We start from the raw sequence: 23,639 nt of genomic DNA, 5'->3' as shown, positions 1-23,639 counted from the left end.
GGCAGATGATAGTTAGCCTCCGCGAGTGCCGCAAAAAGCTGATCGAGGTGCTGGTGGAGAAGAGGAAAATGGAAATCTTGTCTGACAGGGCTAAGGCCGCAGCAACTGAATAAATTCTCCCAGGAGAAACCACTTATTATCTTTTCGGTGTTTACATGTATCTCATATTGAACACAAATCTTCTATGTGTAGCGAGATCTTAATATAATTGTCAATCTAACCACTGTACTTAGGTAGGTTTTAAATAATTTTAATAATTTACAATTTATTATGTTTGTAAAGTGTTTTGTTTTTGCATATTGCGAATTTTTTTTTATTGTTGATATTGTATATCTTAATTTATGATTAATGTTAAGTGCGTTTAGTTTAAGCCTCAATTGTGTTATTTCAATTTTTATTACTTGTGTGTTTGTAAAATTATTTCAGAATTAAAAATTAAGAATTTAAATATCTGGTAATGTAAATTTGGCCCAATCATTTAACCTAAACCCTATACTCCTCAACTGGGTTAGAGACATTTTTAACATATTTGATATGGGAAAGTTAATGGGTGCTAGCGATAAAATCTTTGAGTATAAATTTGATAGAAATTGATAGTACAGTATCCCTATAAGGTTGGTATCATCTAGAAATCGTTAATATATGAACAAAGTGGGGAGGATAGGTTTCAATAATACAAAAATGTAAAGCCAGGCTAAAAGTATATATAATGTTTTTCACATCAAGATTTTTGTTTGCCAAATGCCAAGCCAAGTCGCTGTGCAAATGTTGATTTATTTGTTTGAATAATTTTAATATTTTCTTGTTGTATTTCTATAGAATATAAGACAAATATTTCATAGTAGTAATTATTAAAGGCATTTTTAGTCACATATGTTAAGTATTTCTTACTTATCTATGATAAGTTTCTCATTTTGGTTTTTCAATTGTGATTTTAGTTTATTTCTTGCCTATTTAGTAAATATTAGGCCTGCCATTGGATATTGTTACTGACATTACAATGCTCTGAAGATGATTTAGAAGTGTTTATTAAAATATGTTTTTAAATTTTTTAAACTTTGTAATTTTAAAATTCTTGCCAAAAAAAGTATATTTTTATGTATTTTCTTATAGTATATATATTTCTGTGATTATTATATAAATGTATGCGTACTGAAATAAATAAATGAATAAAACATTGGTAGTTTTATTTTCCCTTATTGCAAAACATTCATTTTCTTGTTTCAAACCAAAATAAAATATTAATGTGATATTATTGCCACAAGCTACTGCTAGGAGAGGATGAATAACAAACAAACAAAAAATATACTAGATAAAACCCACAGATAAAACCATAGGTAGTTTAGACAATTTTATAATATCATAATATGACTTGACTGACCAGTTGGCTTGGTTGGTAGTGGCCCTGCCTTCCAATCCAGAGGTCGTGGGTTCGATTCCCACCCGGGGCAAATATTTGTGTGATGAACATAGATGTTTGCTGTCTGGGTGTTAATTATCTATATAGTTAAGTATTTATTTAAAATTGTATATGTATGTTTATCAGCCATCTGGTTTCCATAACACAAGCGAAAGCTTAGTATGGGATCAGATCGTGCCGTGTGTGAAAAAATAAGCATTTTCTTACATTCTATAACTCAAATGTAGTTAACTGTGATTGGCGGCAATGAAAGCTATCTGACAAAGCGCTCGAAAATTCAAAATTGTTTATTTTTGTTACGCGTTGCTATAGTAAATAATAAACAAATACATAGTCTTGTGATCTTATTTTGTGGATATTGAATAATTAATTTATAGATTCCTTAAGTTGTTGTAGTAATAAATAAAAATCATGACTAATTAAATAATCAAATAATGCATCGTAAGCCATGTACACTGCCAGCGATAGAAACTCTTCAAAGGAATGTTAGGAAGGTTCCTACTTGTTACACGAGGCAAGTTGCTCTTATTTATTCATATTTTTATGAAGAACTGAGAGAAAAGAGACGCTTCAAAGGGTCGCATTTAAATGTAAAATAGACTTAATAGCTCGTACCTAATTACTTTTTCCTTAACCGTTCCGTCTTCACAAAGGAATAAACCAGTTCTTCAGTTGACAAAAGAGCCTCTAATTAATTTATTTTAATATCTACATGAAAGAGATTGTAGTAGGTAGTAAGAATAACATTATGTTAATTTTAATAAGGTCAGGATTTTTTTTTTTTTTTTTTTTTTTTTTTTTTTTTTTTTATAGGACATTATTACACAAATCGACCTAGTCCCACAGTAAGCTCAATTAAGGCTTGTGTTGTGGGTACTAGGCGACGATAAATATAATATTTAATAAATACGTATATAGATAATAACACCCAGACCCAAGAACAAATAATTGAGTTCATCACACAAATATTTGCCCTGACCGGGGATCGAACCCGGGACCGTCGGCTCAGTAGGCAGTTACTTTACCACTGCGCCAACCGCGTCGTCAGGATTAGAAAATTTTTGAGTTGTTTAGCTTTTCAGTTATGAAAATACAGAGCTACCTAATTATTTCTGGGGCACCCATCGATTGTCGTTAAGTCACCAGACATATTTGCCTCCGTGCCCTTTAAACAATTACTTACCACACAAGATTAGGCTAAGTGTCTTGTATGTATAATCTAAAGTAGGTACTTAACTTTGACGCGACTTAAAAAAGGAGGAGTTTCTCCGTTCGATTATATTTTTATTTTTGGCTTTGCTTTCGCAGAACTTTTCGACTGCTTGAACGAATTAATTTTAATAATTGTTTTTTTTAAGGAGAGGAAGGCGATAGCTCCCGGTTCCATTTATATTTGTTTTTTTTTAGTTTACGTAAATTTTTTTTTTTCAGAAAATCAAAAGATATCGGTTTTCATTTACCTCACAGGAAGCTGTTAGATAAGATTGAACATGTAGAAAAAGAACCAGAGCCTTTGGTAAGATTCTTTTTTAAATCTTCAAAATTTGCTAATATAGTTTTGACATCTGTCTACACCACCGTAGCTGTTAAACGGGTGAACTGGTTACGATGCGATTCATAATAGATTTAGCTATTTGCTACTTCTGATTATTTAAAATATAATATGAGGGATGTTTAAGTTGAATAATTATAATTCCTATACTATAATGACCTACGCCAGAACAAATTAACTAACGAATCTCAAATAAAATTAGGGATAGATAATATTATTGTGTTTGAAACTCATGTTAGATAAGCGAAAAGTATATATCCATCTATCTAGAATGTATAAATAAATATGTATTTAAAAAAAATTCATAACAGACCGGTTTTGGTGTGGCTCAAGAAGAAAGATTCAAAAGGGAGAGGAAAACTCATAACTTACATCTTGATCCTATTAAACTAGATGAAGGTAAGATTAATTGTTTTCATTTCAATAAGTAATTTCAAATTAAAGTTGTTCTAAGTAACAAACGTTAACATCGAATTCAGCAAAAGATTACCAGCTAAGCTTGTCTAGTGAGTATTTTCAACTATCTTTTCTAACGAAACTAAGAAAATAATACGTTTTTTTGCTACAGGTAAAAAGAAAAAAGCTATTAAAATACACGAGTCCCGTAGTGACTCTGACGTGGTGGAGCGGGCGCAAGCTACCACAGACCCTCTTAAGGTGAAGCCCGTGGTGGCGTCGCAGAAGGAGGTCATAGACCATGTCCGAAACAACCCGGAGTGTGGCTTTCTGTATATGGTCTACGCTGTGCACCCGCAGAATGTGTATTTCACACCCTATTATCTGAAGTAAATTTTTCATACTTCTTTTGTAGGATGTAATTTTATTAGTTATAATTAAATACACATAGAATCCAGGATCTCATAATCTATCTAGCTATTACATATTATTATAACAAAAATAAGACACGACTTAAAAGTAAATAGGTAATAGTAACGAAAATAAAACAAAACAAATAAGGTTTTACTCAAACATCTGTAAGTTTATTGAGATAAATTCAGTTTATATTCTGTCATAAAGGGCGGGAGAAGTGCATCCTAATTCACCTTGCATACGGTGTCTGTTTTGCTCGACTTATAATAAACTTTATCTGGCTATTATTAATTTTTATACTTGTTCCTTTGTGTCTACATTTTGTAAAGGTAGATTGGAAATTGCATCAGAATGAATAACAATGAGTATTCTTAATGTATAGTAAATATCAAAACATGCGTTGAAATAAAGTCCACATGGTCCAATTTCTTCAATTGAATATATGAGAATGTAGGTTTATTTGTTAAGTAATTCTAGGAATATCGTGCTTTGGAAAATATTTAGTGGTAAACAGATATTTAAAGATTTGACATTATAGGACAAATGGCCATTATGGTTACATAAAAATTAATGATAATGCCATAAACACATAATATTATGATTAAAAAGGAGATAAATTCATTTTGCAAAATATTTCATCTCTATGCCACAATGCTACGCTACTACGCTACGCTATGCTACGAAGGCTACGCGCTCTCTAGACGTTAATTTACTTATAGAAGTACGTAATAAAAAATAAAATACTTATACAGGGTGGTACCATATGAGCAAATTGATAGAAAAAACTACTTGACGATAAGTCCCTGTGGTGTGACGCACTACACCAGTGAAATGGTGTTCACCAAGCTACCAGATTGGGAGCAAGAATATACTATATTTGTACAGCTTACCGATGTAAGAAATTTTTTAAATAATTATCTTGTTTTTCTCGAATACGCCTCTGTATTATATTATGTTTTGATCTCACTGAGACGTGTTGTGGGCGTCAATTAGTCTGATAATGAACGAAGAAAATATCAGTAATCTTCAATATAATTTAGAGGTATTACAGAGGTGTATTGTATGATTGGAGACGTATTATAAGCCTCATTATATTTCCATATTTCCAATTTTTCTTTTCACGATGAAACGCGTTTGATGTTTCAAAACACAATGTGGGTATATTTGTTATTGATGTGCTTTCCTTTTTAACCGACTTCAAAAAAGGAGGAGGTTATCAATTCGGCCGGTATGTTTTTTTTTTATGTATACGTACACCGATTACTCCGAGGTTTCTGAACCGATTTACGTGATTCTTTTTTTGTTCGATGCGGGATGGTGTCGAATTGGTCCCATAAAAATTTTATTCGGATAGGCCTAGTTTTAGTCGGATAGGAAACTAGTTTTTATTTTATGAGCATTTTTGTCTGTATTTGTAAATGTTGCAAGTGCAAGTTTGAAGTCGGTTGTTTTTAACGCAGTTATCACTTGTTCAATCAAAAATATAATCTCTCCTGCCAAACAAATAATTATAATAAGTACCTACTAGCACAGTTTAAACAATAACAAGTTAAAAGTTATACGATTTATGTTTTATTATCAAATGTATATATTAATAAAATAATATCTTTGAACAGATAAAATTTTTCCGAAACTATCGCTACTGGAAAGCGTTTTACGTGTGGCGAAAGTCGATATTATTCAGGAAGTACAGTAGGATACGCAAGAAGATCGCTAAGAAACTGTTCATTCTGACCCCAGTTTTGGGCAAAGCGCTCCTGAGCATGCAAGCAATGTGCTGCGATATGTACATGAAGAGCTTTGCTGATATTTCAAAGGACATGGATATAGCATTCTTTTACTTTATTGAAGTTCAGGTATGCAGAACTTTTAATTCGCTGAGCTATTTGTTCTTTGTTTTACGTAACTGCAAGAGAGTATGAGAATTTGAAATGAAATTTGTACTTCCGTTATCCTATTCTAAATGAAATACAAAAAAATATTGAACAAAAACATAATTCCTTGGTTTTATAAATTACTAGCTGTGCCGCGCGGTTTCACCCGCGTGGCTCCGCTCCTGTTGGTCTTAGCGTGATAATATATACTTAGTCTATATTACTCGTGGATAATGTAGCTTTCGAATGGTGAAAGAATTTTTAAAATCGGTCCAGTAGTTTATGAGCCTATTCATTACAATCAAACAAACAAACAAAGTTTTCCTCTTTATAATATTAGTGTAGATTACAACTCATATTTTAGATGAAACAAGTGGAATACATGCGTACGAAACTTTACGAATTTCGTGCAATAGTACTGGATGTCATAACTACAGCATGCCATGCTGCTCTGTACCAACAGGGCTTTATATACGACGATCGGAACATAGCGCCCTTTCAGATTATACGAGGGAAGCCCCAGGGAGGCATGTCGTATACCGAAAAGGCGAATAAGAGGAACTATTGCGAAAGACTTGCTTGGTATGTGCGATTTACGCAATGCTCCTTTTTATTTGTTAAAACGTGTGTTACGCTCAACGAAGTTGCACAAAAAGCTAAGGCTCTAAATGCTCAACACGTTGTCACTTAAAACAATGGTTTCACAAGAAAACATTCATGAAGCTTTGTGAAACATAGTGACATCCAATAGTGAAATTAGTTGACTACCACATTGCAATATAGCAAAGAAAGAAAGCTAGCTTAAAGAATCTTACGTGCATACCTACTCAGTGAGCGTTTTCTGACTTTATATTCATATCATTCTTACTAAATATTATAAGAATTAATGTATGTTTAATTGTCTCTCTTTCACGTTGCAACAGAGCGACTTATATCATGATTTTTGTGGCTAGAGATAGTTGTGAGGCTAGAGCTTTTTTACCGCGGGTATCTTATCATACTCATAATTTCAGTCCTTCCCTGTAGTTTTCCAGAAAAATAGTATATTATGCATCAAAAATCTTTATATTTTGTTAAGTTTCATAAAACTAATGGACTACATGACGAACTACATGCTGTACCGACTGACGAAGCTGTCGAACTCAATGATGGCGAACATGCTGAGGACGCACGTGCAGTTCGTGCCGGCGAAAGAGTTGCTCGAAGGTTCCGACTTGGATGAGGTGCTGGAAGTATTGCCTAGGGACACTGAGACGTGCAAGGTGTGGGTTATGCTGAATAAAAGCTTCTGTAATTAACAGGATATTGTTCTTCTAACATTTCACTATTATAATTTGTTGTTATTTTCGTACTTTTTGCTATGCTCGCCATTTGCATGGATACATTTATTAAACATGTTTTAGTGGGCTCTCTTTCAAGTTGACGCTTATGTCGTACCCTCGGGAGAAGTAGAACTGAATCCAAGCGAAAAAGTAATATCAAAATATATGCAGAGAATAACTGACTATTGGGAAGAATACGTTCGAACCTTCCACAACTTTCTCAATGAAGATTCATTGCAAATATTCGTTCAGCCAACTATAATGGGGAAGCAAGTCGAGTGGTCCGCTGGCCAGTCACCGAATTTATACTTCTTAATGCACCAAGACAAGCAGATGTTAGAAGATATCAATTTTATACCTCTATGTGTAAGAAATGCCTTCGAAAACTTGTGGACTTTCCTCAAGCGAATGAATAAGTTTATGGATAACTTTAGAGAGGCTCATGAAATGGACACTAACATAATAAGGGAAGAGAGGGACGTGAATGTGTTTAGGAAGTTGTGTGAGAAGTTTGTTAAACAAATAGAGGAAATTGAAGATGTCGTCAGTTACCAGCCACTGGGATTACTGTTTCTCTGCCTGTCTCCATTCCAAGAACTATTCAGACCTCAACCGAGAAGACTATTTGACGTTGTTCATACAACTACACCTGAGTAAGTTTCCATTTTGGATCAATAATGCGTAATAGTAATAGTAGTATTTGTCTGTTAGCTTTTAGCGCTAAACGCTTATAAATTTAACACGCAGACTGATGTTATTGATTTCTCTAAATTTAAGCCTAACCACACTAACTGAATGTAGTGTAGGAGTCCGATTTTGCGAATTTCAATAAATTATTATTATCTTCGCTGTTGAATTGTGGCGTACTACAATCATATTTTATCAACATAAATTTTAAATATCGAAGGTTAACTCCTTTGAGATAATCTAGACAAAAAAAGATACGTTTTTTTTTTCAGTATCGGAAGAACGTGTATAGACGAAATTCTAGAAGGAATAGAAGGCATCAACGATGATATAACTAAAGAGCCAGAAAGCGCGGGTGAACTCGTGGCTTATAACTTCTTACTTGATGGATTAGAACCTCGAGTTGCTAAATTGGAAGAAAGGTTGGAGTATCTAAGGGAATTGTATGATTTGATGGGTGAATTTAATATCGCCATACCACCTGATGACATGACTGAATATTTGGGTAAGTTATTCGTAAAAATTTTAGAGAAGCAGTTCTCCAACTGAATCTAAATAAAGTTGGAATGTAAATAAAGACAGTGCATATAAAAGTTGCTACATGTCCGACATGTCTAGTATTTCAAATAATAGTTCAGTGTTACGAAAATAGGAGGATTGGTTGATTTAACACTTTAAACCATACTATTGATAGAAGGCTGTCATTTGTTCGGTTTCGATATACATTTTTAGCTTTTTAGCAATATTCTTATGATCAGATATTATCATAATAGCATTTACATCATAAAATTTTGAACATTCATTATAAACTTAAGTAGTAAACAACAAAAATGTAGACGACTCGTTTATTAAAGAACTGAAGCATGATTGAATATTTGAAGCAGAATTTTAATTGATTAATTTATCTAGCATTGATACGACCAATAATTAAAATCTACTGTTTTAAGTGTCATATTCAAAATAATATTTATTCTATTTTATCTTTATCTGCCTACTCTTTTATCAACCGAAAAAAAATATATATGCAGGTCTCAGCGTTGCCCTTGGCAACCTACGCACTAATGTAGACGCTAGACTGGAGACCCGGGGCAAATTAGCGGGAATGTTTGCCAGTCAAATAGGAAAGGATATCATGGAGTTGATGCTGGACGTTAATAAACTGCGAGATGAAGTTGCAGTATGTACCTGAAATTATTACTTTGACTTTGTCAATAGAGTTAATGAATATCTCATATCCAAGTCTGCTTTCTAGTCTCTCTAGGCTTTTAGTAGCGTTAGCACTGTCTTGGTCTGTTAGGTGTCAGGTAACAACTCTTCTATAAATAAAATAACATAATACTTTACACCTATATCGGAATAACGTATTCTTTAAATATTAAAAACACTTATAGTGATGTCATCGCACGTTTCATATGCTTTACTCAAATCATCGAATGTATTTTAAACGTAAATAAACCAGTAAAACTAGATGTAGTATGTGTGTGTGTGTGTGTGTGTGCACAAGATTTCTGAATAAATGTCTATTACAGCAACCTTGGCTGTACGATGAAAAATCTGAATACGAGAAGGTGTTGGAAGTTCTAGATGATTTAGCTGAGAAACTCCAAGTTTGTACCGCAAGGGACAAGCAGATACGCGAATGGCAGAAAATATTTAAGGTATGAAAAAGATGTTACATAAAATAACATATTGTAGTAAAATTATTAAATGAATATGCCTAATACTTGTAGAAGATTTATCTTTAAATCATTTTCTTCTTAATTAACGTAAAAATAGATAATGTTAGTGTTGGCTGACGGTTTATAAAATTTTGAACCATAATAACATATACAATAAAGGGTCCTTTAAACTACTAGCAGTAAAAGATATTATTAATTTCGTAATACATTTAGATTCCACCAGCGAGACTGGAGTCGCTGGATGAAGCCATAACAGATGTGCGGCTGCGTCAGATGCTGTGGAAGAATTCTAAGGAGTGGAACGATCTATTTGCAACATGGTACATACCTATTGTTTTCTTTTAAATCGTAATAAATTTAAATACCATATAATGCTTTCTGGTTTCATCCAACTTCAAACTTTTATTATTAATTTTATTTTTTTTCTAAAGGTACGAAGCGCCCTTCAATACGTTGGATATAGATGAGATTCAAACAACAACCATCAATTTCGGTAAAGCTTTCAACCAGCTCGACAAAGGTCTGCCACCTAACAAGATAGTTCCCGGTTGTAAGGAGACTATTGATATTATTAAGGATAAGGTATTTCACAAAATGATACGATAAAATTCAAACTGTAACATATATCATCATAATTCATTCATTCAAATACTGTGATACGTAACTTTCTATTGTATCGTACTTACAACACCTCATTTTTTTAACACTTGTGTGTGTAAATACTGTGCACAAACTCCAGTCTAGAAGCAGGTTCTAAAAATGCTGTCCTACAATTGCAGATACGTCGCTTGTACTCGTACTTGTGTCAGGGACGTAGCATAATATAGTATGCGAAACTTCGTTGCAATTATTTTGTAGAAAAATATCATATAGTTATGACAATTTCAGTGAACGATTGAGATGATTAAAACTGAGTATACCTTACTAGATGTATTTCAAAAATATCAACAGTATTCATTCAAAGTTTTTTATTCTAGTTACCAGTCATGTCATACCTTCGGAACCCAGCGCTTAAACCTCGCCATTGGGTCCGTATAGAGGAGATTCTTCACACACGCTTCACACCAGACATGGTGGTGACCCTGAAGATGCTGGAAGACTTGCAGGCTTTCCAACATGCGGAGGAGCTGATGGAAGTCGCTGGTCAAGCGAGCTCGGAAGCTGGTTTGGAAGCTCTGCTGAAGAAGGTGAGTAAAAAATAATTAATGTATGTCCTCTTCATTGGTTGCTGCTAAAAGAGGATCTGGATTTTAAAATTAGGTTTTGGTAAATTATTTGCATTTCATATTCCGGTGTAGGGTTTGATGATTCACTAAATGGACTACTTAAATATAAAGGAAAATAAAATCAGATAATTTTCTTTACAACTTTTAAATTTGAATCTATACTAATATTATGAAGCTGAAGAGTTTGTTTGTTTGAACGCTCTAATCTCAGGAACTACTAGTACGATTTGAAGAATTATTTCGGTATTAGATAGCTCATTCATCGAGGAAGACTATAGACTATATATCATCACGCTAAACGCGGAACCACGCGTAGCGGGTGAAACCGCGGAGCTATTATAAAATAAATATGAACAGAATCGATTATTTTTAAAATGATGAATGAGCGTGACATTTATAGGTATAACTTTGCGTCACACAAAATATATTGTTTTGTAGGTGGAAGAAATCTGGGCCGCGTTAGAATTCCCCGTCATACTTCACAAAGACGCCCGAGATGTCTACGTCCTAGGTGGACTCGATGAAATCCAGGCTGCTGTTGATGAGAGCAATATCCACATCAGCACAATTCTAAGCTCACGAAACTGTGGACCTATTAGGAGCAGAGTTGAAGAGTGGGCCAAAAACTTGGAGCTGTTTGCAAGAACTTTGGTAAATCGAATATCTTCTTTATCAAACATAATTAGGTTTTTTGTAACTTTCTGTTTTGGTTTTATGCGATTAAATTTCATATCCAGAGACAATATGTATATTCAATTTTACGGAGTATGGATTCAATTTTACGTGTTTTATTTAATTTCGCTTTTATCAACAATGTGTGTTTTTCATTTATTTTTTAAGTATTTTTTCGTATATTTTAATCTTTATCCTTATGGTATCTTCTTTGCCAAAATTCCATACTGATTTTCCAAATCTTGTTATAACAGGAAGAGTGGTACGCGTGCCAACAGACCTGGATATATCTAGAAGTGATATTCTCAGCTCCGGACATCCAACGCCAGCTGCCGAACGAGACGCGGCTCTTCACTATTGTTGATAAATCGTGGAAGGATATCATGAGGAAATTGGCTAAGGTTAGACCATATTAAAGAAATGTATTTGATATCTTTAAGATTTGGTGGTGAATTTAATTTAATTATAATATGCGCTGGGCGATACTAAACCTTGAAGTAACCCTCGAAAACGTAGGTGCCTCTAGCAATGCCAGCAGCGACTCAGCCGAAGCTATACGACGAGTTCGTCCGCAACAACGAGATGCTGGACCAGATCATGAAATGCTTGGAGGCGTATCTCGAGACCAAGAGAGTGGCCTTCCCGAGGTTCTTCTTCCTGTCGAACGACGAGCTGCTGGAGATCTTGGCACAGGTATTGGTCCATTAATATTTTTTTTAAATATAGGTTGTTGTTTTGGATAGGCTTTAGTTTTAATGTTTTTATTTTTTATTTTTGGCGGATAATTCGATTGGAAGATTCTGTAGGTAATTTAGTAAAAGTGCCTGTAAACATTTTTATTTTTATTTTAGTGTGAATTTAATATTACTTACTTAGTCATGTTCAAACGCATAAAAGTATGTTATTTTATAGGTGTTGAAATTATTAATGCATTTGATCTCCGTACAATAAAGAAATTAATCACCAATTTGCAGTATAATAGTATCAAAATACTCAAAATGTGTTAAATGATAATAATGATCAATTCTCTTGGCAGACACGTAATCCACACGCAGTACAGCCACACTTACGTAAATGCTTTGACGCGATCGCGAAACTAGAATTCGGAGTGAAATTACCAGAAAGTGAAATGGAGATAACGGAAGATGGGACTCTGGTTGAGAGAGAAATGTCGTTCGCTACGAGGGACGCTTTGCAGGCGAAGCTGGCTAAAACAGCCAAAGCTGAAGATCTGACTACGGATATTATTGCCATGCTCTCACCGGAGGGAGAAAGAATCAATTTGGGCAAGGTATGTTTATATCTACAGGTGTATTTTTATACGTTTATGTTCACTGAAAAAAATAAGGGCATAGGAGTGGTTCAGAATATGAATATAAGTTATACTATTAAAATACAAAGGGTAGTCTATGATATATTTTTTACACAAAAAACACAAAAAAACATCACATAATAATAATTAATTTTATACACAAAAATTTTACCTGTTTACAGCATTTTAATAAAGCCACAAGTTCATTCACAAATAATGTGTTTCCAAATATTTTGCAAGCCGCTCCCTTTGTTATAGCTACTTGTTTAGAAATGTCAACACATGTAGCGTGACTTTCTGCTTTTTGTTTTTTTTTTGTGTTTTGTAAATAAGTAAGTAGAATCTCAATTTTTTTTCACGATTATTATGTAATCTATTTTTCAGTTTTTTAGTTTTTATCCATTTATTAATGTAAATGGATAAAAACCTGATCGGTAACCTTATTCTTTCATTATTCGATTAAAAACCTAGGAAGTTCTCAATTCGACTGTATTTTTTTTTTATCAGAACTTTCGGATGGATGAATCAATTTTGATGATTTTTTTATTTGAAAGCTAGTGCCTTTCAGTTGGTCTCATTTACATTTTGTTCAGTTTGTTTAGAACGCGTTTTAGTTTTTTGTTACAAATAATTATTTTCATTAAATTCCTCAATTAGAAAAGCTTTTTTCGTCTATACGACGAGAGTTGTCCAGAAGTTATCTTTATAAAGTAAATTTTTTTAATCAGTTTCAACCCGGGCAAAGTGGGAACGAGAGTCTAGTTATCTATATTCTCATTTTATCACTGAGTGAAACTGACGATTGAAATATAAATTATACTGTGCTCTATTTTGTACCAATATCAAGAAAACTCTCTAAATATTGTTTATTTAAGGGTCTCAAAGCGCGCGGTAACGTCGAAGACTGGCTGGGCAAAGTGGAGGAGGCAATGTTCGCTTCAGTGAAGCGCTGCATGAAGTTCGCGTTGAAGGATTACCAAGTTCGCCCGAGAGTCGAATGGGTGGCCTTACATCCGAATCAGGTAATGTATTTTGCAGCTTTTGCAAATGTTTTTGTCAGGTTTTGTGAGGCATATTTTACTTGGATGACATGTTTGATTGTCTTTCGTTGGTCAAAGTAAATAAAAAAGAGCGTGTGTGCCGAGCATAATACCTGCGTGTTAGTAGTGAAACTTCTTTGGCAAGATTCAAAGATACCAAAATCGCCACCTTGCTCCATGAAATGACGGTATTGTCATGACGCGACCTGGAATTTCTCTCAACGCGCCTAAAGAAGTGTCACTTCAAAAATAATGATTGGTTTGACTCTCTGTATCAGTCAACAAAAATCAGTAGAATGTTAAATGACTAAAAAGCATTCAACCACCTGTTGCTTATCTTTTGTATTCCGGACAAAACAAGTACAGCTCCGTAGCTGTACTTCGAGAAGCTTGTATTTGATTAATAAATTAGCATTTCAAATATGTATTACTAGTTATTACATTGAACAGTTTTATCGTCATTTTAAATTCAAATTCAAATTCAAATTTCATTTATTTACAAGAATGTAGTTACAAAAAAGGTGTTGTTACAATATTAAGGCGCTAATACATTCTACCCACTATTTGGGTGTGCAAATATTTAAATGGAAATAAGTTAATTAAATTACACTACACCAACACTACACAAATTCTTCGCGTCACTATAATTGTCAAACGTCACTAATTCCTTCACAGATTCCGCAATGTAATAAGTTCTTGAATATCATAAAATTGTTTCTCCATTAACCATTTCGTCAGTTTCTTCTTAAATATGGGAGAAAACTGGGAGATCCTTAAAGTTATCCGGTATTTTATTATATATTGTAATAGTCATTAATATCACACTATTTTTTTTTTACTGGACAATATCGTGACAATATAGCGTAACTTCTCCATAATTCAAAGCGCAGTGTTTCGTCAATGCACACTTGTTGAATTTGTTTTTGTAATGTATTCAGTTCTGAAAAGCTATTACCGAGAATTTTTATATCTGTGATTCTATATTTCTTCCCTCTCAATATTGATGCAATATAAAACGTAGTAAAGCAATATTCGAAGTATTGGATTAAAATTGCACTTCACATTTTTTCTTGTTTGGATAGCGCGCGCAATAAACGTTATTATAAGTTTTTCTTGGAAGTAAAAAATAGAAAAATGTAAACTTCCGTGCTTCATCTCCAGGCCTGAAGGGCTTGATGAGTCTATGAATAAAATTAATAAACAACTTGTAACAATATTGGCATTTTATGTTCCTGGTTGTGACCTAATTAAAATTTCTGCATATTCGAATTTTCAGGAATAATTGATATCTGGACGAGTACAAACCTTTCTCATTTTTATTTCCGGACATACCTATTTACTTATCTCCTCTTACCCCGAAATAATTAAATTAGAGCTAGTAATTTTTGTGTGATTGAAGTTTATACCAAAATTTTAATTAAAACTTCAAAACCGCTTCAGTATGTTTTGACAAACATACAAACAAAAAGAATGTTCCAGGTGGTTCTGACTGTATCACAAACGATGTGGGCTCGAGGGGTTCACGAGATCTTCGACCTTGAAGTGCCGCTGCGTATTGATACAGCACTGCTTGATTATGAGAGGTATTTGGAATTGAATGCATTACTTTTTAACCGACTGCAAAAAAGGAGGCGGTTCTCCATTCAGCTGGTATATAATTTTTTTAAAGGAAGTAAAATGTGACGGTAATTTGTGATAGGGAATTCGGTTTAATTTTTAAATTCTTCATCTTCATATAGGACATTAAAGAATAGTTAAAAGAAATACTAGTGAATCGTGTGCTTTATATCAAAAGTAGATTATCAAGTAAAGCACACCATTCACTCCATTTTTATTTGCTTTAAATTGTATTATTAAAAACTACGATCTGTTACGCAACGTTATCGTCAGGTGTGATGGAAGACCTTATAGAAAATGGGTACGAATGTTGTAACACAATATTACTATTACATTTTTTATAAATCTATACTTAATTATAATTATAATAATATTATAAAGCTGCAGAGTTTGTTTGTTTGAACGCGCTAATCTCAGGAACTACTAGACCGATTTGAAAAATTATTTCAGTGTTAGATAGCCCATTCATCAAAGGCTATAGGCTATAACAAGTGATAACTGCGTTAAAAACAACCGACTTCAAACTTGCACTTGCAAAATTTACAAATACCTACGGACAAAAATGCTCATAAAATAAAAACTACTGGGCCTATCCGAATAAAATTTTTATGGGACCAATTCGACACCATCCCGCATGGAACAAAAAAAGAATCACGTAAATCGGTTCAGAAACCTCGGAGTAATCGGTGTACATACATAAAAAAAAAATATACCGGCCGAATTGATAAGCTCCTCCTTTTTTTTGAAGTCGGTTAATAATATATCATCACGCTAAGACCAGCAGAAGCGGAGCCACGCGGGTGAAACCGCGGAGCGCAGCTAGTGATATACAAAATTCAAATACCTACATTGAGATAAAGCTACGCAGAGTAAAATACTCCTGTTAATTCCTTATATTGTTAAATTTCTTTCTCCGCTAATTAGGACACAAGATATAATTATTTATTCTGTAATATTCATTGTTCATAACAAGTTGTTTACTTTACCTTGACCCAGCCTAAGCGTCTGTTACAGCTGTTAGCGCCTCCACGGAATAACACGGGAAAGTATATCACGTAGTATTTAATATCCACCACTAATGGTTTCTAGATACACTTTGGCTACAATATTTTAAGGTTTAAGTACTATGTAGAAGTGTCTGTAAGAAATTATGATAAATTATTACATATTATGTAAAATATTTACTATTACATTGACATATAAACATTTTATAGAGTCTCTTCTCTGATAATTGTGCAGTAGGTCTTTAATTCATTTATCTACGTAATTAATTATTATTAAATGACTATTCATTTCTTTTTTCTGTTCTCATCCCGCCAATTAGTGATCATTTTGCTTGCTTACCTTTTACCGTGGTTGCCTGGAAGAGATCACTATTAAGTGATAAGGCCGCCAAAATAGTTGTACTCTGTTCTATGTGTAAGTAGTTATAAGGTTTACAACTACTAAAGTACAACTATTAAAGAGTTAAAATAAATAAATAAAATAAATTAAAAAATTATTAGCGATCGTGTAAGTTACTTTATTGAATACGTTACAAAATCTAGCCTAGTATACAATCTTTGTTATAAACAATATTTCTAATAACAAGAAGGTAACTTTCTATGCTGTGTTGACATTTTATTTTGTCTTATAAAACTGTTCTATTCGAGGAAATGCATAGCGGACCTCAACGACCTAGCGGCGCTAACTCGACAAGATCTCACCTCGCTGTTTCGGAAAGTCCTCTGTGCTCTAATAACAGTCGACGTGCATGCGAGAGACACCATCACGCACATGGTGGAGAAGCATGTGCAGAGATCGTAAGTTATGATGCGATACTATAGTCGAGCCAATTTAATAGGCAACATTTGACGTCTATCAATTTTATCTTAGAAGAGAGGTAACCTGCTTAAAAACATCGATTAAAGTGAATTAATCGATAAGGATTTGAAACATTTGTCAATCGAATTTATTATTTTATGATGATTTTTATTCACAAGTAATCAATGCATTCGATTCTAGATGTCAGATTTCGATTTTTAGAGTAACGTCTCTGGTATTTAAAAAGAAAAAAGGTTTATTGACACAAAATTGTAGCGACGTCAGTTCTTCAATTCAGAAATTTTTTATTATGTTTAGAATGGTTTATCAGTAAAATGAAATCTTAAAATTACTTGTATCGGTCATTATTATTATAAATATGTAGTCGTAATTGAAAAAAGTTAAGCAAATGTGCAGTTCTAACAAAACGAAATATCATGTTATTATATGTCGTCGTTACTAGGTTACGTTGTTGAATTTTGTTGAACTGTCAAATGTTGCCTATTAAAATGGCTCTACTATAATAAGAATGTGTTCCAATTAAGAATAGGAACGTCAATGACCTTTGTCAAATATCATTTCGAAAATAAAAATAGAAATCAATGTTGCTTATCGGGTATTAATATTTATTGTATTGTGTCTGACTTTTACATTAGATGTTATTGATTAACTTCGATCTCTAATATAAAAATGAATCCCAAAATGTGTTGGTAAGCGCATAACTTGAGAACCGATTTCGTTAATTCTTTTTTTATAATATTCCTTGAAGTTCGAGGATGGTTCTTATGTAGAGAAAACGTGAATATGTACCACGGGCGAAGCCGGGGCGGACGGCTAGTTATTAATAAGAATTCACAGTAAAGACGTTCTAAAATCTATACATATAATAAATCTGTAGTTTTCAATATTTTCAATGTACAGAATTGACCCAATTCTGTACATTGAAAATATTGAAAAAATAAATAGCAGGGGGTGTTACTGGATCGATACCAAACGTAAATATGTGATTAAAAAAATTTTTGTCTGTCTGTATGTTCAGGCATCACGTGAAAACTAACTGTTCGATTTCGATGAAACTTGGTATAATTATACTTTATTATCCTGGGCATAAAATAGGATACTTTTTATCCCGGAAAAATACGTAGAAAAAAATAAATCTTAACTTTTCTTAATTTTTCCGCGCGGACTGAGTCGCGGGCGGAAGCTAGTCTGAAATAATATTGCTCTAAGAGCACCTTGAGAAGACTTTCAACGAAGACCGAAAGGTGATCTAGTTCGAAAATGCGCTTTATAAAGCTTAAGTTGTAGACTACCACATTTCTGGGAATTTATTAAAATAACATTTTTCATAAAAGTAAAAACTAAACATACTGTAAATTAAATTAACTTTTCCTCCATCAAACCTAGTTTAAAATAATAACGGTATTGTTGGAAATGTCCTTTTATGCAGCCCCTTAACAGTACTAATGAGCTTTAAAGGAATTTTATAGAAAATAAGCTTTTTCATAGTAAAAATCTAGTTTCATGAAAAGGTACAAGTTAATATTTTATCGATCGGCTTGGCTTGGCTTGTATCAATGAAGAGTCAAAGACCGTCGTACGGGGTCACGTTGCTTTATTATAAAGTGCCAAATTCTTTGTGAGCTTTCAACGTGAGTTGGTTATTTTCACTGTAACGCTTTTTGCTCCTGCAGTGGAAAATTTTATCATAACTGTCTGTTTTAGTTGTAGGAGAATATTGAGGAAAATAAACTAAAAGCTTTAAATCGTATTTATTTCCCATGCGGCCCGCTTTGAATGACGATCTTATTCAAAGCGCTCTCATAATACCTACTTAGCAAAAATAGCTATTCTTTATTATTTAACTAGCTTACCACCCGCGGCTTCGCCCGCTTTGTCTAAAACCTAATAAATTGTACACTAAAACCTTCATCTTGAATCACTCTATCTATTAAAAAAACGCATCAAAATTCGTTGCGTACCTAGTTAATAGTTTTAAAGATTTAAGCATACAATGGGACATAGGGACAGAGAAAGTGACTTTGTTTTATACTATGTAGTGATATGAAATCGATTATACAAGCCTACTGTATATAATTACGATCTAACATTATGTATAATTTCACAACTAATACACTACAATAAATACACAACAATTAAACAGACAACAGTTACTAAACACATGTCATAAACAATAATCGGCTCACTATTGAAATTATGAAAGGCGAACAATACGACTATCGATAAACAATATCTATTATTCCAATTACGCAGGAACGACTTTGAATGGCTGAAAATGATCCGCTATTACTGGGAGGACGACATTGACAACTGCGTGGCGAGGATGTCCAGCGCTATGTACATCTATGGACACGAATATTTGGGTGCTGGAGGTAAACTCTAACTCAACTCAAACTCAAACATTTATTCATTCAATAAGACTTCTTCTAGAAGCGCTTTTAAATTGTCATAACATAATTTTACCATCTGTGTTTTACCAATTACCACTGATTCGAAAAGCCGTTTCTAGAGAGCAAACCGGCAAGACACTTCGTATTTGCTCTTTTAATATACATATAAGAGATCTAAAAATTGTAATCTTGATTGATATTGTCCATATTTATACTAGCTTACCGCCCGCGGCTTCGCCCGCTTTGTCTAAAACCTAATAAATTATATACTAAAACCTTCCTCTTAAATCACTATCTATTAAAAAAACCGCATCAAAATCCGTTGCGTAGTTTTAAAGATTTAAGCATACAAAGGGACATAGGGACAGAGAAAGCGACTTTGTTTTATACAATGTAGTGAAATCCACCTATCGGTAATTATACATAGTAAAAGTTAATTCCCACGGATATTTCACCAAGTTAAAAAGTAGCCTATATCTCTCTCTATCCTCCTAACTATTTCTAGAGTCACTGCGACTTGAAAGATCTCAAAGAGACACATTTTCACATTTATAATATAAGAGCTAGCGCGCAAGAGCAACTTTTGTCTCCGCAACTATTTTGTCTCTCCCATCAACTCTATAGGAAGTTGCGTCGCTACGTGCGCGCACTTTCTTACTAGCCCATAGAGTTGATGGGAGTGACAAAATAGTTGCGGAGACAAAAGTTGCTCTTGCGCGCTAGCTCTTATAGTAAGGATAAGTTTCTCGTAATTAAGTTGGAACTTTGTAGAGGAAAGATAGTAATTAAGTTGCTATGTGCGGTATGTTTGAAATTCTCATATATCAGGGCGCAGTAAATAAAAGGAATTTTATTTTTAACTGCATTGATCTGAGATCTAAAATGAATGAATTATTGAAGTCTCGCCGAATCGTGACAACGTCTGACCTCTTGGACACCTGTATGATCCCAACTCTAGTTATCGAATCTAATCTTTCGGTATGAATGTTATAAAACTAAAATTTATGACATGTCTAGATATCGGCCCGCGGCTTCGCCCGAAAGAAAAGCCCACATAGTTCCCGTATCTGTGGGATTTCCGGGATAAAAAGTAGCCTATGTCTTATTCTGGGTCTTCAGCCAACCTACATACCAAATTTTATTGTAATCGGTGCAGTAGTATTTGCGTGAAAGAGCAACAAACATCCATCCATCCTCACAAACTTTCGCATTTATAATCTAATATATAAAAATCAATGCCACTTTTCGTTGTAATTCCATAACTCGAGAACGGCTGAACCGATTTCGATAATTCTTTTTTTATTATATTCCTTGAAGTACGAGGATGGTTCTTATGTAGAGAAAACGTTAATATGTACCACGGGCGAAGCCGGGGCGGACCGCTAGTATTAGTAGGAAGATGTATTCACCAGGTGTGCTGGTGATCACGCCGCTCACGGACAGATGCTACCTGTGCCTCATGGGCGCGCTGCAGCTGGACCTGGGCGGCGCTCCGGCTGGACCAGCTGGCACCGGCAAGACGGAGACCACGAAGGACCTGGCTAAGGCGCTCGCGATACAGTGCGTGGTGTTCAATTGTTCTGAAGGTAGGGTGGAGCTACGTGTAATTTTAGTGTGAGGTGTCGCAGAAAATTTAATATACATTTTTAGAGTGGTGAAATATGTACGTATCTACTAAATAATGCTAATAAAGATAATTTTTAATATCGTAGAATTATTCTATTTCCTTAATAACCAGATAACAAATTCTACCCTAATTACTCTGTAGTATAATAGCTACATTAAAAATGTTCCTATCGAAACCCATCGATTAGTTTTTAGGAATAAAGCTCTTCATTAATTCAGGGAAAAGTTATTAAAAAACCATGATCTTTCCAAGGTCTGGACTACAAAATGATGGGCAGATTCTTCTCGGGTCTGGCCACGTCGGGGGCTTGGTGCTGCTTCGATGAGTTCAACAGAATCGATATCGAAGTACTCTCTGTAATCGCTCAACAGTTGATCACCATACGGAATGCTAAAGTGGCGAAGCAGACTAGGTTTGTTAATAAATAATAATAAAAATAAAAGTTTAATAATTATTTTTTAAGAAATAAAAACATTGGGCCTCCCGCGCAACCGGAACGTCGCGTCGTGACTGCGCACAAACTGTTCTTAAAATGTATAAAGTCAAGTCTATTAAGCAATTATTGTAAAAACTTACTGGAAACTATTTTACATTTTGAATAGCATTCCTCCTACAGCAACATAACCTGTTAAAAAAAGAACAAGTAATTAAAAAACTGCTTTTTTATTTTAAGGAAAATACTTATTTGAGTCCCGGTTTTCAGTTCTTCTTAATAGTATTAATATATTTTTCAGTTCTTACAATAAAGTATTATTTAAATAAATATTAAATAGATTCATGTTCGAGGGTCGCGAAATAAAACTGGTGCGAACTTGCGCCGCCTTCATCACCATGAACCCAGGGTACGCAGGAAGAACTGAACTGCCTGATAACTTGAAAGCCCTGTTTAGACCTATTTCTATGATGGTGCCTGATTATGGTAAGTATACTATTTGAGTAATAATTTTCCTTACGAATACATTATTAACTTAAACATACCATATTATATACTTACATAGAAAAATAATTAATTTTAAGACTCAACAATTACTTAGTACATGATATATCGAATAAGAATATTTGTAGATACCTAATATTTTAAGTTATAAGTTTTAAATCAACGACGCGGACGATAAAAATTATAATAGATGTTCCGTTAGTAAAAATCTTGCAATCAGAGGAAAAGCTTTCAAGCACAGTGTAGTTTTGAAATTGTAAAGAACAAGTGATAACTGCGTTAAAAACAACCGACTTCAAACTTGCACTTGCAGCATTGTCAAATACAGACAAAAACGCTCATAAAATAAAAACTACTTCCGAATAAAATTTTTATGGGACCAATTTGACACCATCCCGCATCGAACAAAAAAAGAACCACGTAAATCGGTTCAGAAACCTCGGAGTAATCGGTGTACATACATAAAAAAAAAATACCGGCCGAATTGATAACCTCCTCCTTTTTTTGAAGTCGGTTAAAAAGTAAACGTTGCAAGCGTAGATTAAATTGAAATAACGTTCTATAAAATAATTCACTCTATAAATATTATAAGTGAAAGTTATTGTTTCTATAGTCGAGCCAATTTAATAGGCAACATTTGACGTCTATCAATTTTATCTTCGAAGAGAGGTAACCTGCTTAAAAACATCGATTAAAGTGTATTAATCGATACGGATTTGAAACATTTGTCAATCGAATTTATTAATTTATGATGATTTTTATTCACAAGTAATCAATGCATTCGATTCTAGATGTCAGATTTCGATTTTTAGAGTAACGTCTCTAGTATTTAAAAAGAAAAAAGGTTTATTGACACAAAATTGTAGCGACGTCAGTTCTTCAATTCAGAAATTGTTTATTATGTTTAGGATGGTTTATCAGTAAAATAAAATCTTAAAATTACTTGTATCGGTCATTATTATTAAAAATATGTAATCGTTATTGAAAAATGTTAAGCAAATGTGCAGTTCTAACAAAACGAAATATCATGTTATTCTATGTCGTCGTTACTAGGTTACGTTGTTGAATTTTGTTGAACTGTCAAATGTTGCCTATTAAAATGGCTCTACTATAGTGTCGTTAAATAGCATTGAGTTGTACTTAAGGAAATTGTTAAAAACATATACAATAATTAATTTTAAAATACTGAAAATGATATTTGATACTTGAATTGTTAAGTTTACATTTACAAAGTTCTTACTAGAGACCGGATAAAAATTCACTGTTCACACCATTGCGTAGGTACCAATTATGTCAGCATGTAGTTGTACATCATTTAAAAATCATAATCCTTGAAAACAACAAAGCTGTTAATTTAATTTGTGAAACATTTATTAAAACACAATTATCATCAATGCGTACGTATTAATTATGCAACATTTTATATGCGTACTACAAAGCATTAATCAAATCCGATATTTGATTACATTTGGTGCACTCAAAGGTACGGTGGGTTCATTAAATTCTGAAAGCAGAATTCGAGAAAGCAAACCGCAAATATCATCGTCAAAGGGTACCTGGTATTGTCATGTGATTTGCGATGAAAATACAGACTTGTAGATATCCAGTATCCACGTTTGCTGTACACTGCTGGATTGAGCTACAAAGGTT

General features: G+C 33.6%; 1 protein-coding gene across 1 annotated transcript in view; it reads left to right on the top strand.

Annotated features, from left to right (window-relative positions):
- Positions 1 to 1,845: 1,845 nt before the first annotated feature.
- The window catches only part of LOC123705321 (dynein axonemal heavy chain 6), a gene marked incomplete at its 5' end in the record, with an annotated part of 120,166 nt that continues 98,372 nt past the window's right edge, over positions 1,846 to 23,639 (top strand). Inside the window, 26 exons of the mRNA XM_045654061.1 lie at positions 1,846 to 1,934; positions 2,852 to 2,936; positions 3,284 to 3,383; positions 3,541 to 3,757; positions 4,535 to 4,676; positions 5,399 to 5,638; positions 6,021 to 6,238; positions 6,735 to 6,918; positions 7,060 to 7,631; positions 7,938 to 8,170; positions 8,694 to 8,842; positions 9,195 to 9,323; positions 9,558 to 9,664; positions 9,776 to 9,926; positions 10,322 to 10,531; positions 11,009 to 11,221; positions 11,497 to 11,643; positions 11,759 to 11,935; positions 12,279 to 12,533; positions 13,430 to 13,576; positions 15,074 to 15,177; positions 16,864 to 17,013; positions 19,289 to 19,407; positions 20,838 to 21,011; positions 21,305 to 21,464; positions 21,826 to 21,971. Coding sequence (XP_045510017.1) covers positions 1,846 to 1,934; positions 2,852 to 2,936; positions 3,284 to 3,383; positions 3,541 to 3,757; positions 4,535 to 4,676; positions 5,399 to 5,638; positions 6,021 to 6,238; positions 6,735 to 6,918; positions 7,060 to 7,631; positions 7,938 to 8,170; positions 8,694 to 8,842; positions 9,195 to 9,323; positions 9,558 to 9,664; positions 9,776 to 9,926; positions 10,322 to 10,531; positions 11,009 to 11,221; positions 11,497 to 11,643; positions 11,759 to 11,935; positions 12,279 to 12,533; positions 13,430 to 13,576; positions 15,074 to 15,177; positions 16,864 to 17,013; positions 19,289 to 19,407; positions 20,838 to 21,011; positions 21,305 to 21,464; positions 21,826 to 21,971 — 4,618 coding nt within the window. The remainder of the gene's footprint in view (positions 1,935 to 2,851; positions 2,937 to 3,283; positions 3,384 to 3,540; positions 3,758 to 4,534; positions 4,677 to 5,398; positions 5,639 to 6,020; positions 6,239 to 6,734; positions 6,919 to 7,059; positions 7,632 to 7,937; positions 8,171 to 8,693; positions 8,843 to 9,194; positions 9,324 to 9,557; positions 9,665 to 9,775; positions 9,927 to 10,321; positions 10,532 to 11,008; positions 11,222 to 11,496; positions 11,644 to 11,758; positions 11,936 to 12,278; positions 12,534 to 13,429; positions 13,577 to 15,073; positions 15,178 to 16,863; positions 17,014 to 19,288; positions 19,408 to 20,837; positions 21,012 to 21,304; positions 21,465 to 21,825; positions 21,972 to 23,639) is intronic.

Source organism: Colias croceus, chromosome Z (assembly GCF_905220415.1).
Source record: "Colias croceus chromosome Z, ilColCroc2.1".
Classification (NCBI taxonomy): domain Eukaryota; kingdom Metazoa; phylum Arthropoda; class Insecta; order Lepidoptera; family Pieridae; genus Colias; species Colias croceus.
The sequence above is the reverse complement of the archived record's forward strand: the minus strand, read 5'-3'. Positions and strand labels throughout refer to the sequence as shown.